Source organism: Chelonus insularis, unplaced genomic scaffold (assembly GCF_013357705.1).
Source record: "Chelonus insularis isolate UGA/USDA-ARS -01 unplaced genomic scaffold, ASM1335770v1 contig_117_pilon, whole genome shotgun sequence".
Lineage (NCBI taxonomy): Eukaryota > Metazoa > Arthropoda > Insecta > Hymenoptera > Braconidae > Chelonus > Chelonus insularis.
This window is the reverse complement of record NW_023276358.1, coordinates 74,780-89,821: the sequence shown is the minus strand read 5'-3', so window position 1 is coordinate 89,821 and position 15,042 is coordinate 74,780. Positions and strand designations below refer to the sequence as shown.

Here is a 15,042-nt window from a genome sequence, read left to right as displayed (position 1 = left end):
ATGACTTTATTGATGAGTTTCATATGTAATTCAGATAGTTAATAATCAGTTTACATAAAAAACATTTTATGAGTAAAATTTAACTTTATATTTATTTTATTAACTGTAATTATATAAGTGTGAGTTTGTAATTGAAACATCATGAATAATTTATTTATGAATTGGTAACTATTCAGGAAAGCATAGTTACGTGAAAATTTATTTTTTCTTGTATAATCAAATACAATATACCAAACATTTCTGTTCTACATCAAAAGTTTATAAAAAATTAATGTTGTAAAAATTAAATTATACTATACTTTTATGGAAATAAAAAAGATTAAAAATAAATATTATTATCAAAAAAACATCAAGTGTTTATATTTATAAATATTTTAATATAATATTATAAAAATGAAATATTTAAATAATAATTACGAACAAAATATATGATAGATTAATAAGAAAAAAAATTTCGGAAAGCTCTTTAGAAAATGTAAATTAATAATAATTACAATCAAAGAGTCAAATAAAATTAAAACTAATATTTGCATAATATACAGTATAATAAAATACATTTATTTTGTAATAAGTACATAATTGCAACGATCACCAGTAATTTTTAACCCATACATTTGGATCGTATTTTTGCACAGTTAATATCAATTGTTAATTATCTAATATTATAATATTCATTGATGAACAATAACTCAATTTTAAATAATTTTTATAAATTAAATAATTGAAAAATGAATTAAATTGTGTAGATTTGATAAACATTATTAACTAATTCGCAAAAAAATTCAGTAATTTGACATGCATTCAACATCATCTTTTTTACAGGAATGTTTTTTGTTTTGTATATTAAAGTTAAATGAAAAATAATAATTTAATAATAATTACTGACTATGGGCCGGCCAGATAAATGAATACATTTTCACCTAACACGAAGTGACTAGATAATTACACTGCATAAAATTGTTTACGCATGTTATACATCTGTTACTGGTACAGTTGTCAAGTTTACCACAATAGTCAGCTATATAATACCTATTAACTATATAGAAACAGGTGCATCTCAAGTACTTTTAGTTGCTATTGATTTCTTTTCATATCGTTCTATAATCTGTGTACTTTAGTCCTTATGTTTTTCCGCCTGTAAGTTGAAATGGTAACTTTTTAATCTTTTTTCATTAAGAAAAAGCAATTATGTATGAAATATTCAATAATAGTTGGAAAATATTTACAAATATCAACTTACTAATAGAGGATATAAAAATGTTTTCACTTCATCTCTTCCATTTTCAGAGACTGCTACACAAAAATATTCATTCATGTTACGAAAGCTAATATCTGTTATTACTAATTCACCATTCCACGGCTGAGAATGAGCATTTGGATATAAATCAATTACTCGTTGACCATCACGTGTCAGCCAGTCGATGTTGGATTTTAAGACATTTCTCACACCACATGGAAGTGAGACGGTACCTCCTTGTTCAGCAAACAAGAATTTTAAATTATCTACTATCACAGGACGTTGAAATTCATCACAATACTTTTTGTAAGCACCAGTTCCTGATGCTGTAATTAAATAATAAAATTAATTATCATTATAATTAATAAATAATATTGTTTAGTATTAAATCATTAATTGCCTTACAATTAACTGTAATATTTACAGATGCTGTAAGTATTTCATCATCAATTATCGAAATGCAGAAAATTTCTCCTTCATCCTTTTTGGTAGCACAATCTATTACATATTTAGATTCAGTTAATCCAATATTATCAGATGTGGATACTTTGCTGTTCATCATTTTTGGATGTCTTTGCATCATTTCTTTAAACTAAAATTATGAATAAAAAATATCAGAATAAGTTAATTATCAAAAATTTTGCAATATTCAATATTTAATTATAAATACTTACGTGGTTTAATTCTTCTTGGCGAACCCAATAAATGAGGGGAGATGGCGATCCCAAAGAACTACATTTCAATATAGTCGAATCTCTATAGAACAAAAATATTATCTTTTAACAATTCCTCATCAAATACAAATTATTATTATTTATTTAATATTTGTAAATCTTACCCAACTGAAAGCACCGTAGGTCCACCAGTTATGTTTATATTCGTCCTTTTCGACTAAAAAAAAAAAACCATTAAATTAATGCATTTTATTCGTAATATTGCAAATATATTTTATGAATTTTCTTATTAATCTTACCAGCCGATTCATTTTCATTGAATTTTCCAGATAATCATCATTATCAGTGATGTAATTCGTGTCCATTTCACCCAAGTAATCTATTCTTTTTTCATCCAACTGTTTAGCTATCACATTTAAGCGGTTTGAATCGAAATTTATAAATTTCGCAACCGAGAATTGTATGGTGATTAAGAGAACAATGAAGTTCATTAATGACTTCGAAATGTTTGGTTCCATCTAGAAAACAATACAGGAAACATTTAATTAAAAAATTGTATAAAAAAATTATCTTTAATTGAGTTATTGAAATTTTCTGCTGGATGATTATGATAAAATTATCAATATTACATAAGCGATTATATAAAATTAATGCCTGTTCATTGTGATGGGTCATTAACTTCATCACATGTAAATTTAAAAAAAAAATGACATTGATAGAAACATTTTTCATTCAAAACATTATCTGTACGGTGAATGCACTTTAATTAATGTTGACCTGTTAATTCAAATGTATCATCATTCATTCCTACTCTTAAACATAATCGCCTGTACATTACAATTTAATTTCCTTACTTTTTCTAACTCTAGCTTCAGTTTGTCAATTTTCATACACCACATAGTTTTAAATAAAATCATCTTTCATTTATTAGAGTTTAGAGTATTGTTCAATATAATAATTTAACGAACACTATCAATGACTATCATTTTTAAATGACTTAATATTTCATTCCAAGTATCAAAAGTTGAATGAATATTTCTTTTTATTCGTCAATATTCTGCTTACTTAATTGATACAATGAACTAAGTGTCCGATTGATTATCAATTTACTAGTCTCTTGTAATTAATAAGTTAATGTCGACTAGAAATAGATAGCTATTCACTGATAATGAATCAGTGATTGAAAAAAAAAATATTAAAATAAATTGGAATGTATTTGTTCAAAAAAACTTTAGATCCAGATTGAATATATTGTACCAATGTTGAGCTAGGAATGAACCAATCTTGATTTATACTAGGATAGTAGGAAGAAAATATTAAATTAAAGAGAATCCTCCTATGGAATTGCTCCAATCATTGTAGTCACGAGATTTCCATTGCTATAAGAGACGAATGAGCAGACACATGAATTCGTCATCATTCTTATCTGTCTGCTCGTGACGATTGCCTCGGAAGACTCTCTTTATAATTTATTCCAATAAATGACCATAAATTTTAATTTACATAGTTTGATATAAATATCCAATTTACATATATCATAAGATTATTACTTGCATAATAAATAATGTACTTATTAAAAATAATATCAATTAACATCGTCAATTTGGGACGAACTTTATGTCATGATCAGCTTGAATGATAGAATATAAAGAACAGGATTTGAAGTGACGTGAAAAACGGCGGAAATTCATCATTTTATCACGTCATCATTTGTATGTTTGAGTTAAATAAACTCCTCAATAAGTTGTCGTCATTCTTGAGGAGATTTTATGCTATGTAAGAGACAAGTCCTTATCTAAGCAAGAAGTACAGATCAAAAGAGATGAAATGACTGGGGAAAAAAAAAGAAGAAAGAATCACATGATGCATGCAACACTTGTTACAAATTGAATGCTGTTCTCGTCAGAGTAACATTTCACATGATATAATTTAATGATATCTATGAGCATTAAATCAACTTTTATTAAATATATTAATCACAAGTATTATTATCTTTTTACTGCTATATAAAAAGAAGAGATTTTTTTTTCATTCAAAAAATTTTATACTTGAAAATTTACCAATTACTAACCATTAAATAATGACATATTTATTGTTAATTAATTGATTAACATGAAATTATTGAAATTAATTAATTTTTTTTTTATAAAATATTAAAAAGCTCTACAACATTTATTGCAACTTAAAATGTTTAGAAATAAAATATTCAAGTGTTTACAATAGGTTAGAAACAAACTATAGCATTTTTTTTAAACGATTCAAGACGTTTAGAAGTTTTCGACAAAAAATACTATAGTTTGTTTATGGTGTTTAGTATTGTAAACATTTGAAGAGTTTTATTACTAAACACATTTGGATTTAAAGTAAAAATAATTAACTAAAAATTGAAGGTTATAAAAAATTTTTTTTTATTATAATTAAGTCCTAACTTTTGGTAATAAATTTATATTAATGAATGAAGTACATAAAAAAAGACTTTTGAAAAAAAATAATAATAATAAAAGTGCAATAAATGAGTTCTTCAGAAAACATAGTGTATTACCTGGATAAGTTTATGGTTAATTAAAATTCAATGGAGTCAACGATGACACAGTGTAAAAAATAAAAAGGAATAAAAAAAAAAATAAACGATGCTATAAAAAAGAGTGGCGAGTCTGAACGACGAGAAATCTCACGATGGGTTAAATAAAATTGCAATAAAAATTCGAATGAACCCAATGTGTTGGTGCGCATACTCGTTCGATCATCGTTCTGCTACTTGTGTGCAATCATCTTGACGCAACTTGAATCGTCCAGTCAATAATAATTTGTCTTCAGAGACACAGAATAACTGCGTGAAAACGTCCGAGGAATAAATATAACACGATTTACATTCCAAGAATAAAATAACATATATCTTATATTTCTTCAATACTTTTGCTGCATCTTTATGTTAAAACTTTTAAAATTATACCTTGTTTTGGAAAATAATTAGAAATGAAAAAAAAAATTTTTTGTATAAAGTCATCATACTATTTACCTTTTATTATCTTTATTATTGTCAGTCATGTAATTTATTTCAATTCTTCAATCAGAGATGTTATTTTATCAAATTAAATTTGTGAAAAATCACTCGCTTTAAGATGATTAATTAACTATTTAAAAATACTGAGAGAAAAATTGTATTTCAATGAATAATCATAATTCAATTTTTTTTTATTCATTCAATAAGATGATAAATGATTTAACAGAAAAAACTTTTTTTCATTTTAATTTGCATAAAATTATTCATTATTAAATTAATAAATCATTCTTAGAGTCAATTTAATAGGTAATTATAATCAATTAATGTAACATTTCATTGACGTAATTAATTATTTTATAAAAATGAGTTAATTTTTATTAACTCAATTTTGAAATAATATTAATGTTGAAAATGTTAACATAAAAAGACTGTTAAACAAAAAAAAAAAGTTCTCAATAATTGAGTATTGAGGATTAATATAATTTTTATTTTCATCAATTATATCAAGAATTCGCAATAAAGTCGTTGAAGAAAAAGTATGATGCAATATGACTCTGAATCTAGTAATATAATAAAGCACCTGGCATTTTGAAAATTTACTGCTCATCATATTCCACCTGTCACCTATTCTTCTAATATCCCTGCTATTCTATTAATGACTAACAATTGTAAAGATAATTGATAACCAGTATCTAGATATTAATATATTTCAATAAAACTAATCTAAATAATTTTGAAACTAAGTTGGCCATCAATATGATAAAGTTAAAATAATAAACACAATAATGTATTTATTTAATTGAGAAAAAATACTTACTTTGTACTAAAAATTGAAGAATAAAATAAACTAAATCGATAATAATACTCAAGTGAACACAAGAAATTAAAAAGTAATAAATAAATGAGTCAATGAATAAATTCTGATTGACGTGCTCTTCAACACGATCCTACTAGTTGCATGATCCTAAGTAAACTGGGCAAACAATCTAGTTTAAACACGTGGGTTGACTTCAACTGACTTACCGACTTGAGATAGTGGTAAAACGTGCACGCACGTGCGTTTATGAGATATATTAATGGAGGCTGAAAGATTACTTTTCTTTCTTCAGAACTTTATGTTATCATTTATCAATCATTTTAAAGGGTCGTTGATTATCAAAATTGATATATTGAATATTTAAAATAATTTTAATGTTTAAATATTTTAATAACTAATAAAGAAAATGACTCTATCATAATTACTCATGTGTTCAATTTGTGCATTGATATACGTTGAATAAGCATAGGTATCTACATGATTATCTTTACAGCTTCAAACTGGTTTGATCAACCGAAGAACCAGTCTCCCTTTGTCTCGAATTTATGACAATTTATAAACCAATTAATTAATTGATATTTTAATTAGTTTATCATCTCTATTATATACTTTACTTCTAATTCATATTTTATTAAAATTTATATGACAACTTCTTCTTTTTTTTTTTTTTATTTTCTATCAAACAGTGATGATATTAATTTATTTCTTTTTTTAGATTACAAATTTTAATTATAAAAAATTAATTTTAAATATTTATAATAAATGTCAAACTGAATTTCAAAGTTTATTACATAGTATAAAATTATTTATTTCAATTAATCTTCATTTATTAAATGGTAGAAAATGTAATTAATTTTAATAAAATAATTTACTTTTTGAATATTAAAATAAAAATTTTGTTTGATTGATTATAGAAATAAATTTAAACTAAAAATTGATGATGAAATAAAATGAAAAGTTGTAAAGTATTAATTGAATAGAATCTAGCATCAATTACTAAGATCACTATTAAAGAGATTTTATGTTAAATAATAAATGATTAATATAAAGGTAGGTCAAGGTGGTGCATGACAAATTTTCCAAGTTACCATATTTTGTAAGAGTAATTTTTCTAGTTTACAACTTTTAATCTCCGAAGAAAAGTAATTAGGACAATTAATTAACTTGACAGAAAAAAATGTTTCAAAATGAAAAAAAAAACGGATGATTTTTTAAATGGACTTACCTTGTTCACTGACTAATAATATCCTTCGAAAGATAGAATAAGTATAAACCAGTTATCTTGATAAAAGGTTTTATGTACTGTAAAGAATCTCTTGCTTTTAACCCTTTGCTCAATGAAACTTTTTTAACAACCGATGAGTTCAATAAAACGTCGATGAAAGAATTAGTAACACTCAGCCTTTCATGCTCATATTTATACTCAGAAATGCAACAATCGTCACATCGCTTTTGCGTTGGATTGGTCCGTTCGTACGGAGTGGCGGGGAATGTGAATACAGTAGAATCTTTTTAACCAATAGCAGTATGTAGCCCACACCCGTTATTATTATCATCATCACGTCTTGCGTGTAAAAACGTCATCACCCATCCACACGTACCATCTTCGTTTGATTTTTCGCACCCTCATCACTTGGTCCAGCACACATCACACCACAGTGACTCTATCAGGGGTTTCAAACATTAATCCATCATTTTCACGCCTTTCAGACTTTCCCTTGACCTTCCTTCTCTCAAGATATCACCCATTTACTTAGCTTATCATTATGTCACGGTACTTTTTCACCGCCGAAAGATTTTCCCATTGATTTATTCTTAATTTAATTAATTATTTATCATCTCGAAGCTTGGATATTAAATGAATTTACATCAAATAATAATAAAAATAAGGAAAGTGATAATCAATTTTCAAAATGATTTTTTCCGAATACTAAGAATCCTATGGTGTTACTCATTTTTTTCATTAATTGACTTTTATTTAATTGAAGGAAGATCGAACAAAAAAATTGACCTTAGACTTTATTTTTACCAGGAACCTTTAATTACCACAATTACCGCTACTACTGTTATTATTATTATTATTTATTATATTGATGAAATATTTGTCTTTACTTTATTTCTCTTTTGTAATTAATTTTTTTATCTTTCAATTCATTTATAGTTTAATTAATAAATATATTAATATGATTTTTTATTGAGACAAATTAATTTTGATATTTAAAGAAGGTAATTGTTTTATTGAAGATATGAATGAAAATGATATATTTTCTGTCGATAGAATTTATCTGTAAAGTATAATAATGTATAGAGATCAAGTAGATTTCCAATTGTGAATACTTGATTTGTTAAAACGCATAACATTTTATTGATGTGATACGAAAACGATGTGTTTCATGGACGGTAGTGCAAGAGGCTTGGAACAAGATTTCCGTGAACGTAACATGCGATTGACCCCGAGGATTACTAATCGTTCTCATTTTAGTTTCTGTCAATACAAAAGAGTTTAAATATTTTCAGGATCATTCTATTATAATACAATATTAATAATTCATCAATTATAAATCAATTAATTATAATTAAATATTTTAAAATTATTCTTATTTCTTCTCATCTTTAAAAAAAAAAAAAAATTATTCTATTAATTTAAATGCAAAACAAAAAAAAACGATAATTAAAATATTTTTAAAAATATTTATTTAATTGTGAATTTTTTAATATATTTTTTATGAATAAAAATATATTCTGTATTTGGAGTAATTAATATTAACTGATGAATATTTTAAAATTATTTTATTTTTTTTTTTTTTTGTTTAAAAAAGACACCATCCCATTGTGTCCTTTATGGTATTGTAATTGAAAAAAAGTATGTACTTGTTTTACGTAATGTGTAGATTTCAAGACATCTATGTGGCCGAGATATCTGTAGATATATAGGAGGTATGTAAAATAATTTTAATTTTTTTCATTGCTCTTAAATGTGACTCCACTTGATTTGCTTATCAATCGGCAATTACAAATTACCGTTATTTCTGGCAACGTGAGGTTTCGAATTGACAGATTTAATAAATTTAACAGCTAAGTTTTGAAATAGAGTGTTCCCAAGTTTTAGAATATTTTGTGATCAAACAAATTGGTACGCAATCTCTTCTGCATGTTTTAATTTACTTATTATAAATAGTGGATGGTCGTTATGATATTTTTACTTATGTGAACAGCTGAAATCTAATATCACATTGATTTAGTTTAAACTAATTTAAGAGTATTGAAATAACTAGATTTATTATCATTTAGTGATTTTTGATTTAACGATTAAGTATTTGAGCTTTTTTATAGAAAAAAAAATATTTTTAACTATAAGCTGTTTAATATAAATTTCATACATCATAATAAATCTAATTATTTTAATTTTTTGCTGAATAAATAGAGAACATTTGTTTTGCTAAAAATTATTCTTCTACTTCTACTATCAGCCTCATTTTACTTCATTTTGCTTCACTCCATCATCGGCTAATGCAAACATTTTTAAAGTCTCGAGATATACTATTAAATGCCCTGTCAATGATTCTTACTATTCCTTTATATTTATTTATTGTCAATAAAGTGGAATCATTCATTTAGATAAAACTAATTTACAAAAAATAAATAATTATTAATTGATTTAAGTGCTGGTAATGAAAACACTCTCATAATTTTAAAATTTTACTTCAAAGTGAGTATTTGTTTGTTTTGAATGAATATTTAGTTAATATAGAGTTATAATATGTTTACTTAATTTATGTAATTTCTCGTTTGATTTACTCTATTTTTGGTATTACAAAGAACATATCATTAAAAATATGAATATCGAAACCCACGAAATTAATATTATCAATCTAATTTTAATTTCAATAATAAATCGTATATAATAAGTGTTTATAATTAACTATAATTAAAATATACTTTAAAAGTGTGGATATAAAAATAAAAAAAAATTAGTCTTGGTATGAATAAATAAATTCTATGTAATAAATATTATAATGCTTTGATATTTTTGTCAGTAATTTTGATCATAAAATTATTTAGTCTATGAATTAATATATTACTTATTTAAATAAAAAAAAAAAACCATTAAATAAATTTTATGAGATTTTATTATTTCGTAAAAATTTAAAGGAAATTAAAACATGACAGTGAATTCAATTATTCAATGCCCATTCAGTTGGACTTATTTTGTCTTTCATAATTTCATCATTATAAGAATGTTTAATGATATTAATTAACAACTTTTTAAACAATTTAAATTAAGAATATTTTTATCATTAACTTTTTTCACTTTGGAAATCAAAAATATTAATTAATCAAAGATTATCTTTTTTTTGTGGATTCTGATAAAAATCATATCAGTGATAAACAATCTAGTTTTTATTTATGAAAAATTGAACAAATGCATCATTAATTAATTTTCTTTACATATATTTTATTATTGTTAGATACCTTAACTTAGATTAGGCACGTTGCTTAACTTGAATTTTTAATGATTAATAATAACTATATATATTTATAATTTATTTATAATTAAGTAGAATTTTTAAAAGATAATCCTGTCAATTTTCTTGTGTTCATCATAAAGTGATAAATCATAAATGAATTAAAGTTGTCATTCAAATCATTTAAATTCAATGAAAAAAAAAGAAGAAGAAGAAGAAGAAGAAGGTATAATAAAAAATTAGAATAGAATTTTAGAATATAGTCGAAATATCAGCATCATTCAATAAATAAACTCCACTTGTTGATTCGCTTTGACAAAAGTTCCCTTTTTTTTTATTTTATCAAATAAAAAATGAAAAATTGAATTTCAGCATGACATATGATTTAAATATTAAATTTACATAGCATTTTGAGGGCAGTCAATTTAATATAAACATAAATATTTATCAGAATGCATGTAAATCAATTTAAATAATCGACTGCAATACAATAATCAATCATATATAAAATGACAATTAAAATGATCAAAAATAAAATCACAATAAAGATGAGAATTAGAATGAAATTTTGATGAATATGAATAGAAATTAGGTAAAGGTGTAATTAAATGACAAATTTGCATAACGATTGTGATGAGTAACAAAATGGATGAAAATTTTTTTAGTATGACTGGTAGTGAAAAGAATGCCCAATAGATTTATATACTTCATCAATGACTAATAATCTAGGATGAGAGAGAAGTGAACTTTCTACTAAAAAATGACTAAACTTAGTTTTGAGACCATTGATGATCTCGATTGTAAAATTCCGAGATTTTAATCTCAAAATAGTTCGGCTCTTTCTTCTAAGAAATATTATGTACCAGCAGTGACATGTAGGTCCCATTGCATCATCATGTTACGTTGTGGTGTCGGTGGTCGACGTGACAAATGTACGAGACAAGAATAAGAAAAGAACGAAAAAAAGACCATTATAATGTTACTGAAGGAATATCAATGGACTTTGAATTGGCATGTGCTTCGCAGAACTATTTCTTATATTTTTTTTGCATTCACATCATTGATTTATTCTTCTATCTACTCTTCTCTTTTGCACTATACATCTTCAACAGCATGAAATATATCACAGTTGTCGAGGAATAAGTGCCAGATTCAGAACGCACAAAATGCCTGGAGAGATAATTTCAACCTGCAAAATTATCATTAGAGAACCTTTCATGATTAGAGGGTATATTGACACAATAACGAAATGAATAATTATTTACAATCATCTATTTCTGCTTCTTCGAATTATTTTTCATTTTTATAAATTAGCTTCTTTTTATTATTTTTCTCTCTTTTGCCACTTAAAATTATTCTTTTTTTTTGTACAAAAATAACCATTATTCATTGACTTGTAACTGATAATTAAACATTTTAATCTCCACTATTCATCAAACTCACTTCTTTTTATCTCATTTACATTTTTCAGCTTTTTTGTCTACCTTGTTGCAATAACTTCATTCATACTTTTTTGTTTTATTATTTCTCTCTATCCATTATAGTTGATGTTTTTCATCTACCCCCCAAAAAAAATGATAAAAAAGTTAATTAAAATAAGCAAAAAAATCTAATAATTATTAGCACAATGTTCAGACAATTTTTTTTGCACAAATTGTTTCTGTGTATCATTAAAGTCATATCAAGTTGGACAAGATGGTTCATATTATTGTATTAAATATCAGTCACTGATCAAGAACCATTTAAATATTCTCTTCTTTTAGAATGAATCATGCTTGGTTCTATTTAATTAGGATTTTATTGAGACCATTTTTTCCTCAGATCAGTAAGTCATGTCGTTGGCTTAGAGCAGGGATTGGCAAACTTTGACTTTTGCAAAGCACCAGTAAAAAGGTCTACTTAGTAAAATCCTATACCTCTCTTACTTTTACTCACAGGAGTAATATCTCTGAAAATTATACCTGGAGATCCACTTTAGCTCTGAAGAGTCATGTTGGCCCACCTCTAGCTAGAAGTTAAACTTGGTAAACCATAAATTTAATATATATTGGAATATATTAAATTTAAACTAAAGGTAGTCTTTCCTTAATGAGTTTAGACAGGAAAATGAACCAAAAATCTAAACTACAGGCTTATGTTAAACAATTTTCCTATTAGAAACTCTAATGTCTAGAAATGGATTTAGCAGGATTACCCTCAAAGCCAATGATAACAACTTCTTCATCACCATGATTCATTTATTCTAAGCTCACAGAGAATGAAATGATTTTAAAATGAGTCATTTTGAACTCAAAAAGAGCCGAACACTACCTAATTTAACTTAAGTCTCATAGGGCAACTTGATAAGGATCTCATGTTTTAGGTGGTACATTCCTAATAAAAGCTTTTAAAAATTTCTGACATTCCTAAGATGGCCCTAAATGAGTTCTCGTAATTGCTTGTTCATTCATTTTCCAGTTAAAGACAGACTCATTCAACAAATTTTCAATGAACCAACAGCTCATGGCAGTCTTACTTGCTTAAACGAATTTCGAACAAGAACTTATTCATGTTATAAATAATTTGATGGCATGTTACACATGTAGTCCAAGATATCGATTTGAAATACCAATAACTTTAGAATAACATTTGTTATTTTTTAAGACGATTTTTAAGACGAAAACATCAAATTATTTAAAGAATAACTTTATTTTTTGATTTGCAGATAACCTTCAAGTTAGAATAAATAAAAAAAAACATAGAAGAACAATGTATTTAAATTCATATCAGAATTAGTAGTTCAATGATATGCTCAAAACATTATTAAATAATTGAACTTCTATAACATTAAATACATATGGCTCCATAATATTAAATGTGTAATTTAAACATTATAAGAATGAAAACAGTTTTTATCGAAGTACAAATATTCTTCTTAACTTTGTTTTTTATATATTTTCTTTTATATGGATGACCAATCACGTAATTCATAAATTAAAAATTTAATATATACAAAATTATATTCTAATCATTAATATTTATATAATAAAAATGACATTAAAAATATGTATATTATTCATTTGATTAGACTTAATTTTATTATTACTATTTAAATACTAATTACTATGAAGTTCATTATTTTTGTAATCGATAATTCAATTGATTTGTGAAATATTTTGAACGAATTTCTGATAATTTATCAACAATTGGGATAGTCAAGCAAATTAGTGTATTTGTAAAGTAATCAGCATGCTATTGATGGTGGGTCCAAATCCCTGATAGTTGAACTCATGAAGTACCATAGTTCTTCACAAGAATTAAATGATTAATATCAAAGTAAAGTGAAGTAAATATAAAAATTTAGCATAGTCAGAATGTTTATGATATTCTCAACAAGAGTACATGAAATTGATGGGAAAATTTTACTGCTGTCTAGAAAAAAATCAGTGAATATCCAGTGTTCTTCAGTGATCTGGGTGCGACTCAAAAGGTCCACACTACTAACTTCCCTGCTAGTTGACAATTGCTTTCAGTTTTTTGATTCTACATAGAACAAGGCTGGACTAATTTTGCTAAAAAGCTAATCAGTTCTAAGTTGCATCATTGGCTATCAAATGCAGTCGGTCCCCCGTTGATATCATTTTTCGTTCTCGAGATAATTGAGGTGAAAAATAATACTGAACGCAAATAGAAACATACATACACACAGACGTCCACTTAAAAACTATTGTATTCGACTCTGGGGACCTTGAAACGTGGAGATTTACTAACATTTGGGATTCGCAAAATCGGACTCAGTACAATAACTTTCCACTAGGAAGTTAAAAATCACTGGGAGTATGATCACTGATCAGCAGTTATGGAATCATCACTGTTGGAATCAGTGCTATTATTATTAATCCAAACAGGAAATATTGGTTGATCAATTCCCAAAGAGAAGACTCTGTACACTCTGATCCTTCAACAACTCATTGTAGCCCATGGACCTACTGCAAAATGTCTTGCTCCCAATTGGAGATTTTTACTCCAATCTTGATGAAGTTTGCATTATCAATCTTTTCCTGAGCATTTGGAATACCTTACACAATTCGGATCATCATCTTAGCAGTTAAGTGTATTTACAATGTCAAATTAATGTGGCATTAATTTAGAATACTTCATGTGTACAGAGAATATCTAAACGGTGTTCTATGTGTTGTGATGACACATTTAGATGAGCAAGATGGTTACTATCATTCTTTAAAATTTTTCAAATTTACTTTCCGCAAGTTTTGAGTACTGAACAATTTAATGATGCGTCAAAACTTATCATTTATATTAATTTTTACAATAAATATTGATACTTATTATTGGTATTATCTAAATAGTTGAAAGTTCTATGTATTTTTCTCATGAATCTGTCCGTTTTAATACACTTACATATGAAGTAGAACAAAATTAAAAGTAAATATTTTTTGTATAATTATCATTGACGTCAACTCGAAAAAAAATTATACGAAACTTGTTAAATAAATTTCAAAAAACACCTAAAATAACACAAGTGTTATTTTAAACATTAGATCTACGATACAACGTAAAACTTTAGTGTAAGAAGAGTTTTAGAATTAATAATTATATATATTAAACTAATTTGAAGTGCGTTAAAATTTATCAGTCATTATTGTAAATAATAGATTTTACGTACAAAGCTTAAATTCATCAAGAAGTACAATGGTATAATGGCCATGAAAATTTGAAATAATCAAATAATTTATCTGTCATTTTAATCTTATATGAAGATCGATAATAAAAATTCAGTTATTCAACAATAAAATTGTTAAAAAAGTTCATTCTGATTCCGAGATGTACAAAATGGTGATGAAACT

The 15,042-nt window shown here is 25.5% G+C and overlaps 1 protein-coding gene across 2 annotated transcripts; it reads right to left on the bottom strand.

Moving 5' to 3' along the window:
• Positions 1-526: 526 nt before the first annotated feature.
• Positions 527-7,105, bottom strand: ImpL2 (Ecdysone-inducible gene L2). Of its 2 annotated transcripts, none has more exons than XM_035079949.1 (7): positions 6,958-7,105; positions 2,211-2,429; positions 2,076-2,128; positions 1,912-1,993; positions 1,643-1,829; positions 1,241-1,563; positions 527-1,135 (listed from the first exon to the last, which is right to left on the bottom strand). In XM_035079949.1, exons 2-7 carry the CDS (start codon positions 2,427-2,429, stop codon positions 1,115-1,117), a joined length of 885 nt encoding a protein of 294 aa, XP_034935840.1. In that variant the 5' UTR covers positions 6,958-7,105; the 3' UTR covers positions 527-1,114. The 2 variants fall into 2 exon arrangements, with proteins under 2 accessions (XP_034935840.1, XP_034935849.1); XM_035079958.1 differs by lacking the exon at positions 6,958-7,105 and adding an exon at positions 5,733-5,896.
• Between the last annotated feature and the right edge of the window lie 7,937 nt (positions 7,106-15,042).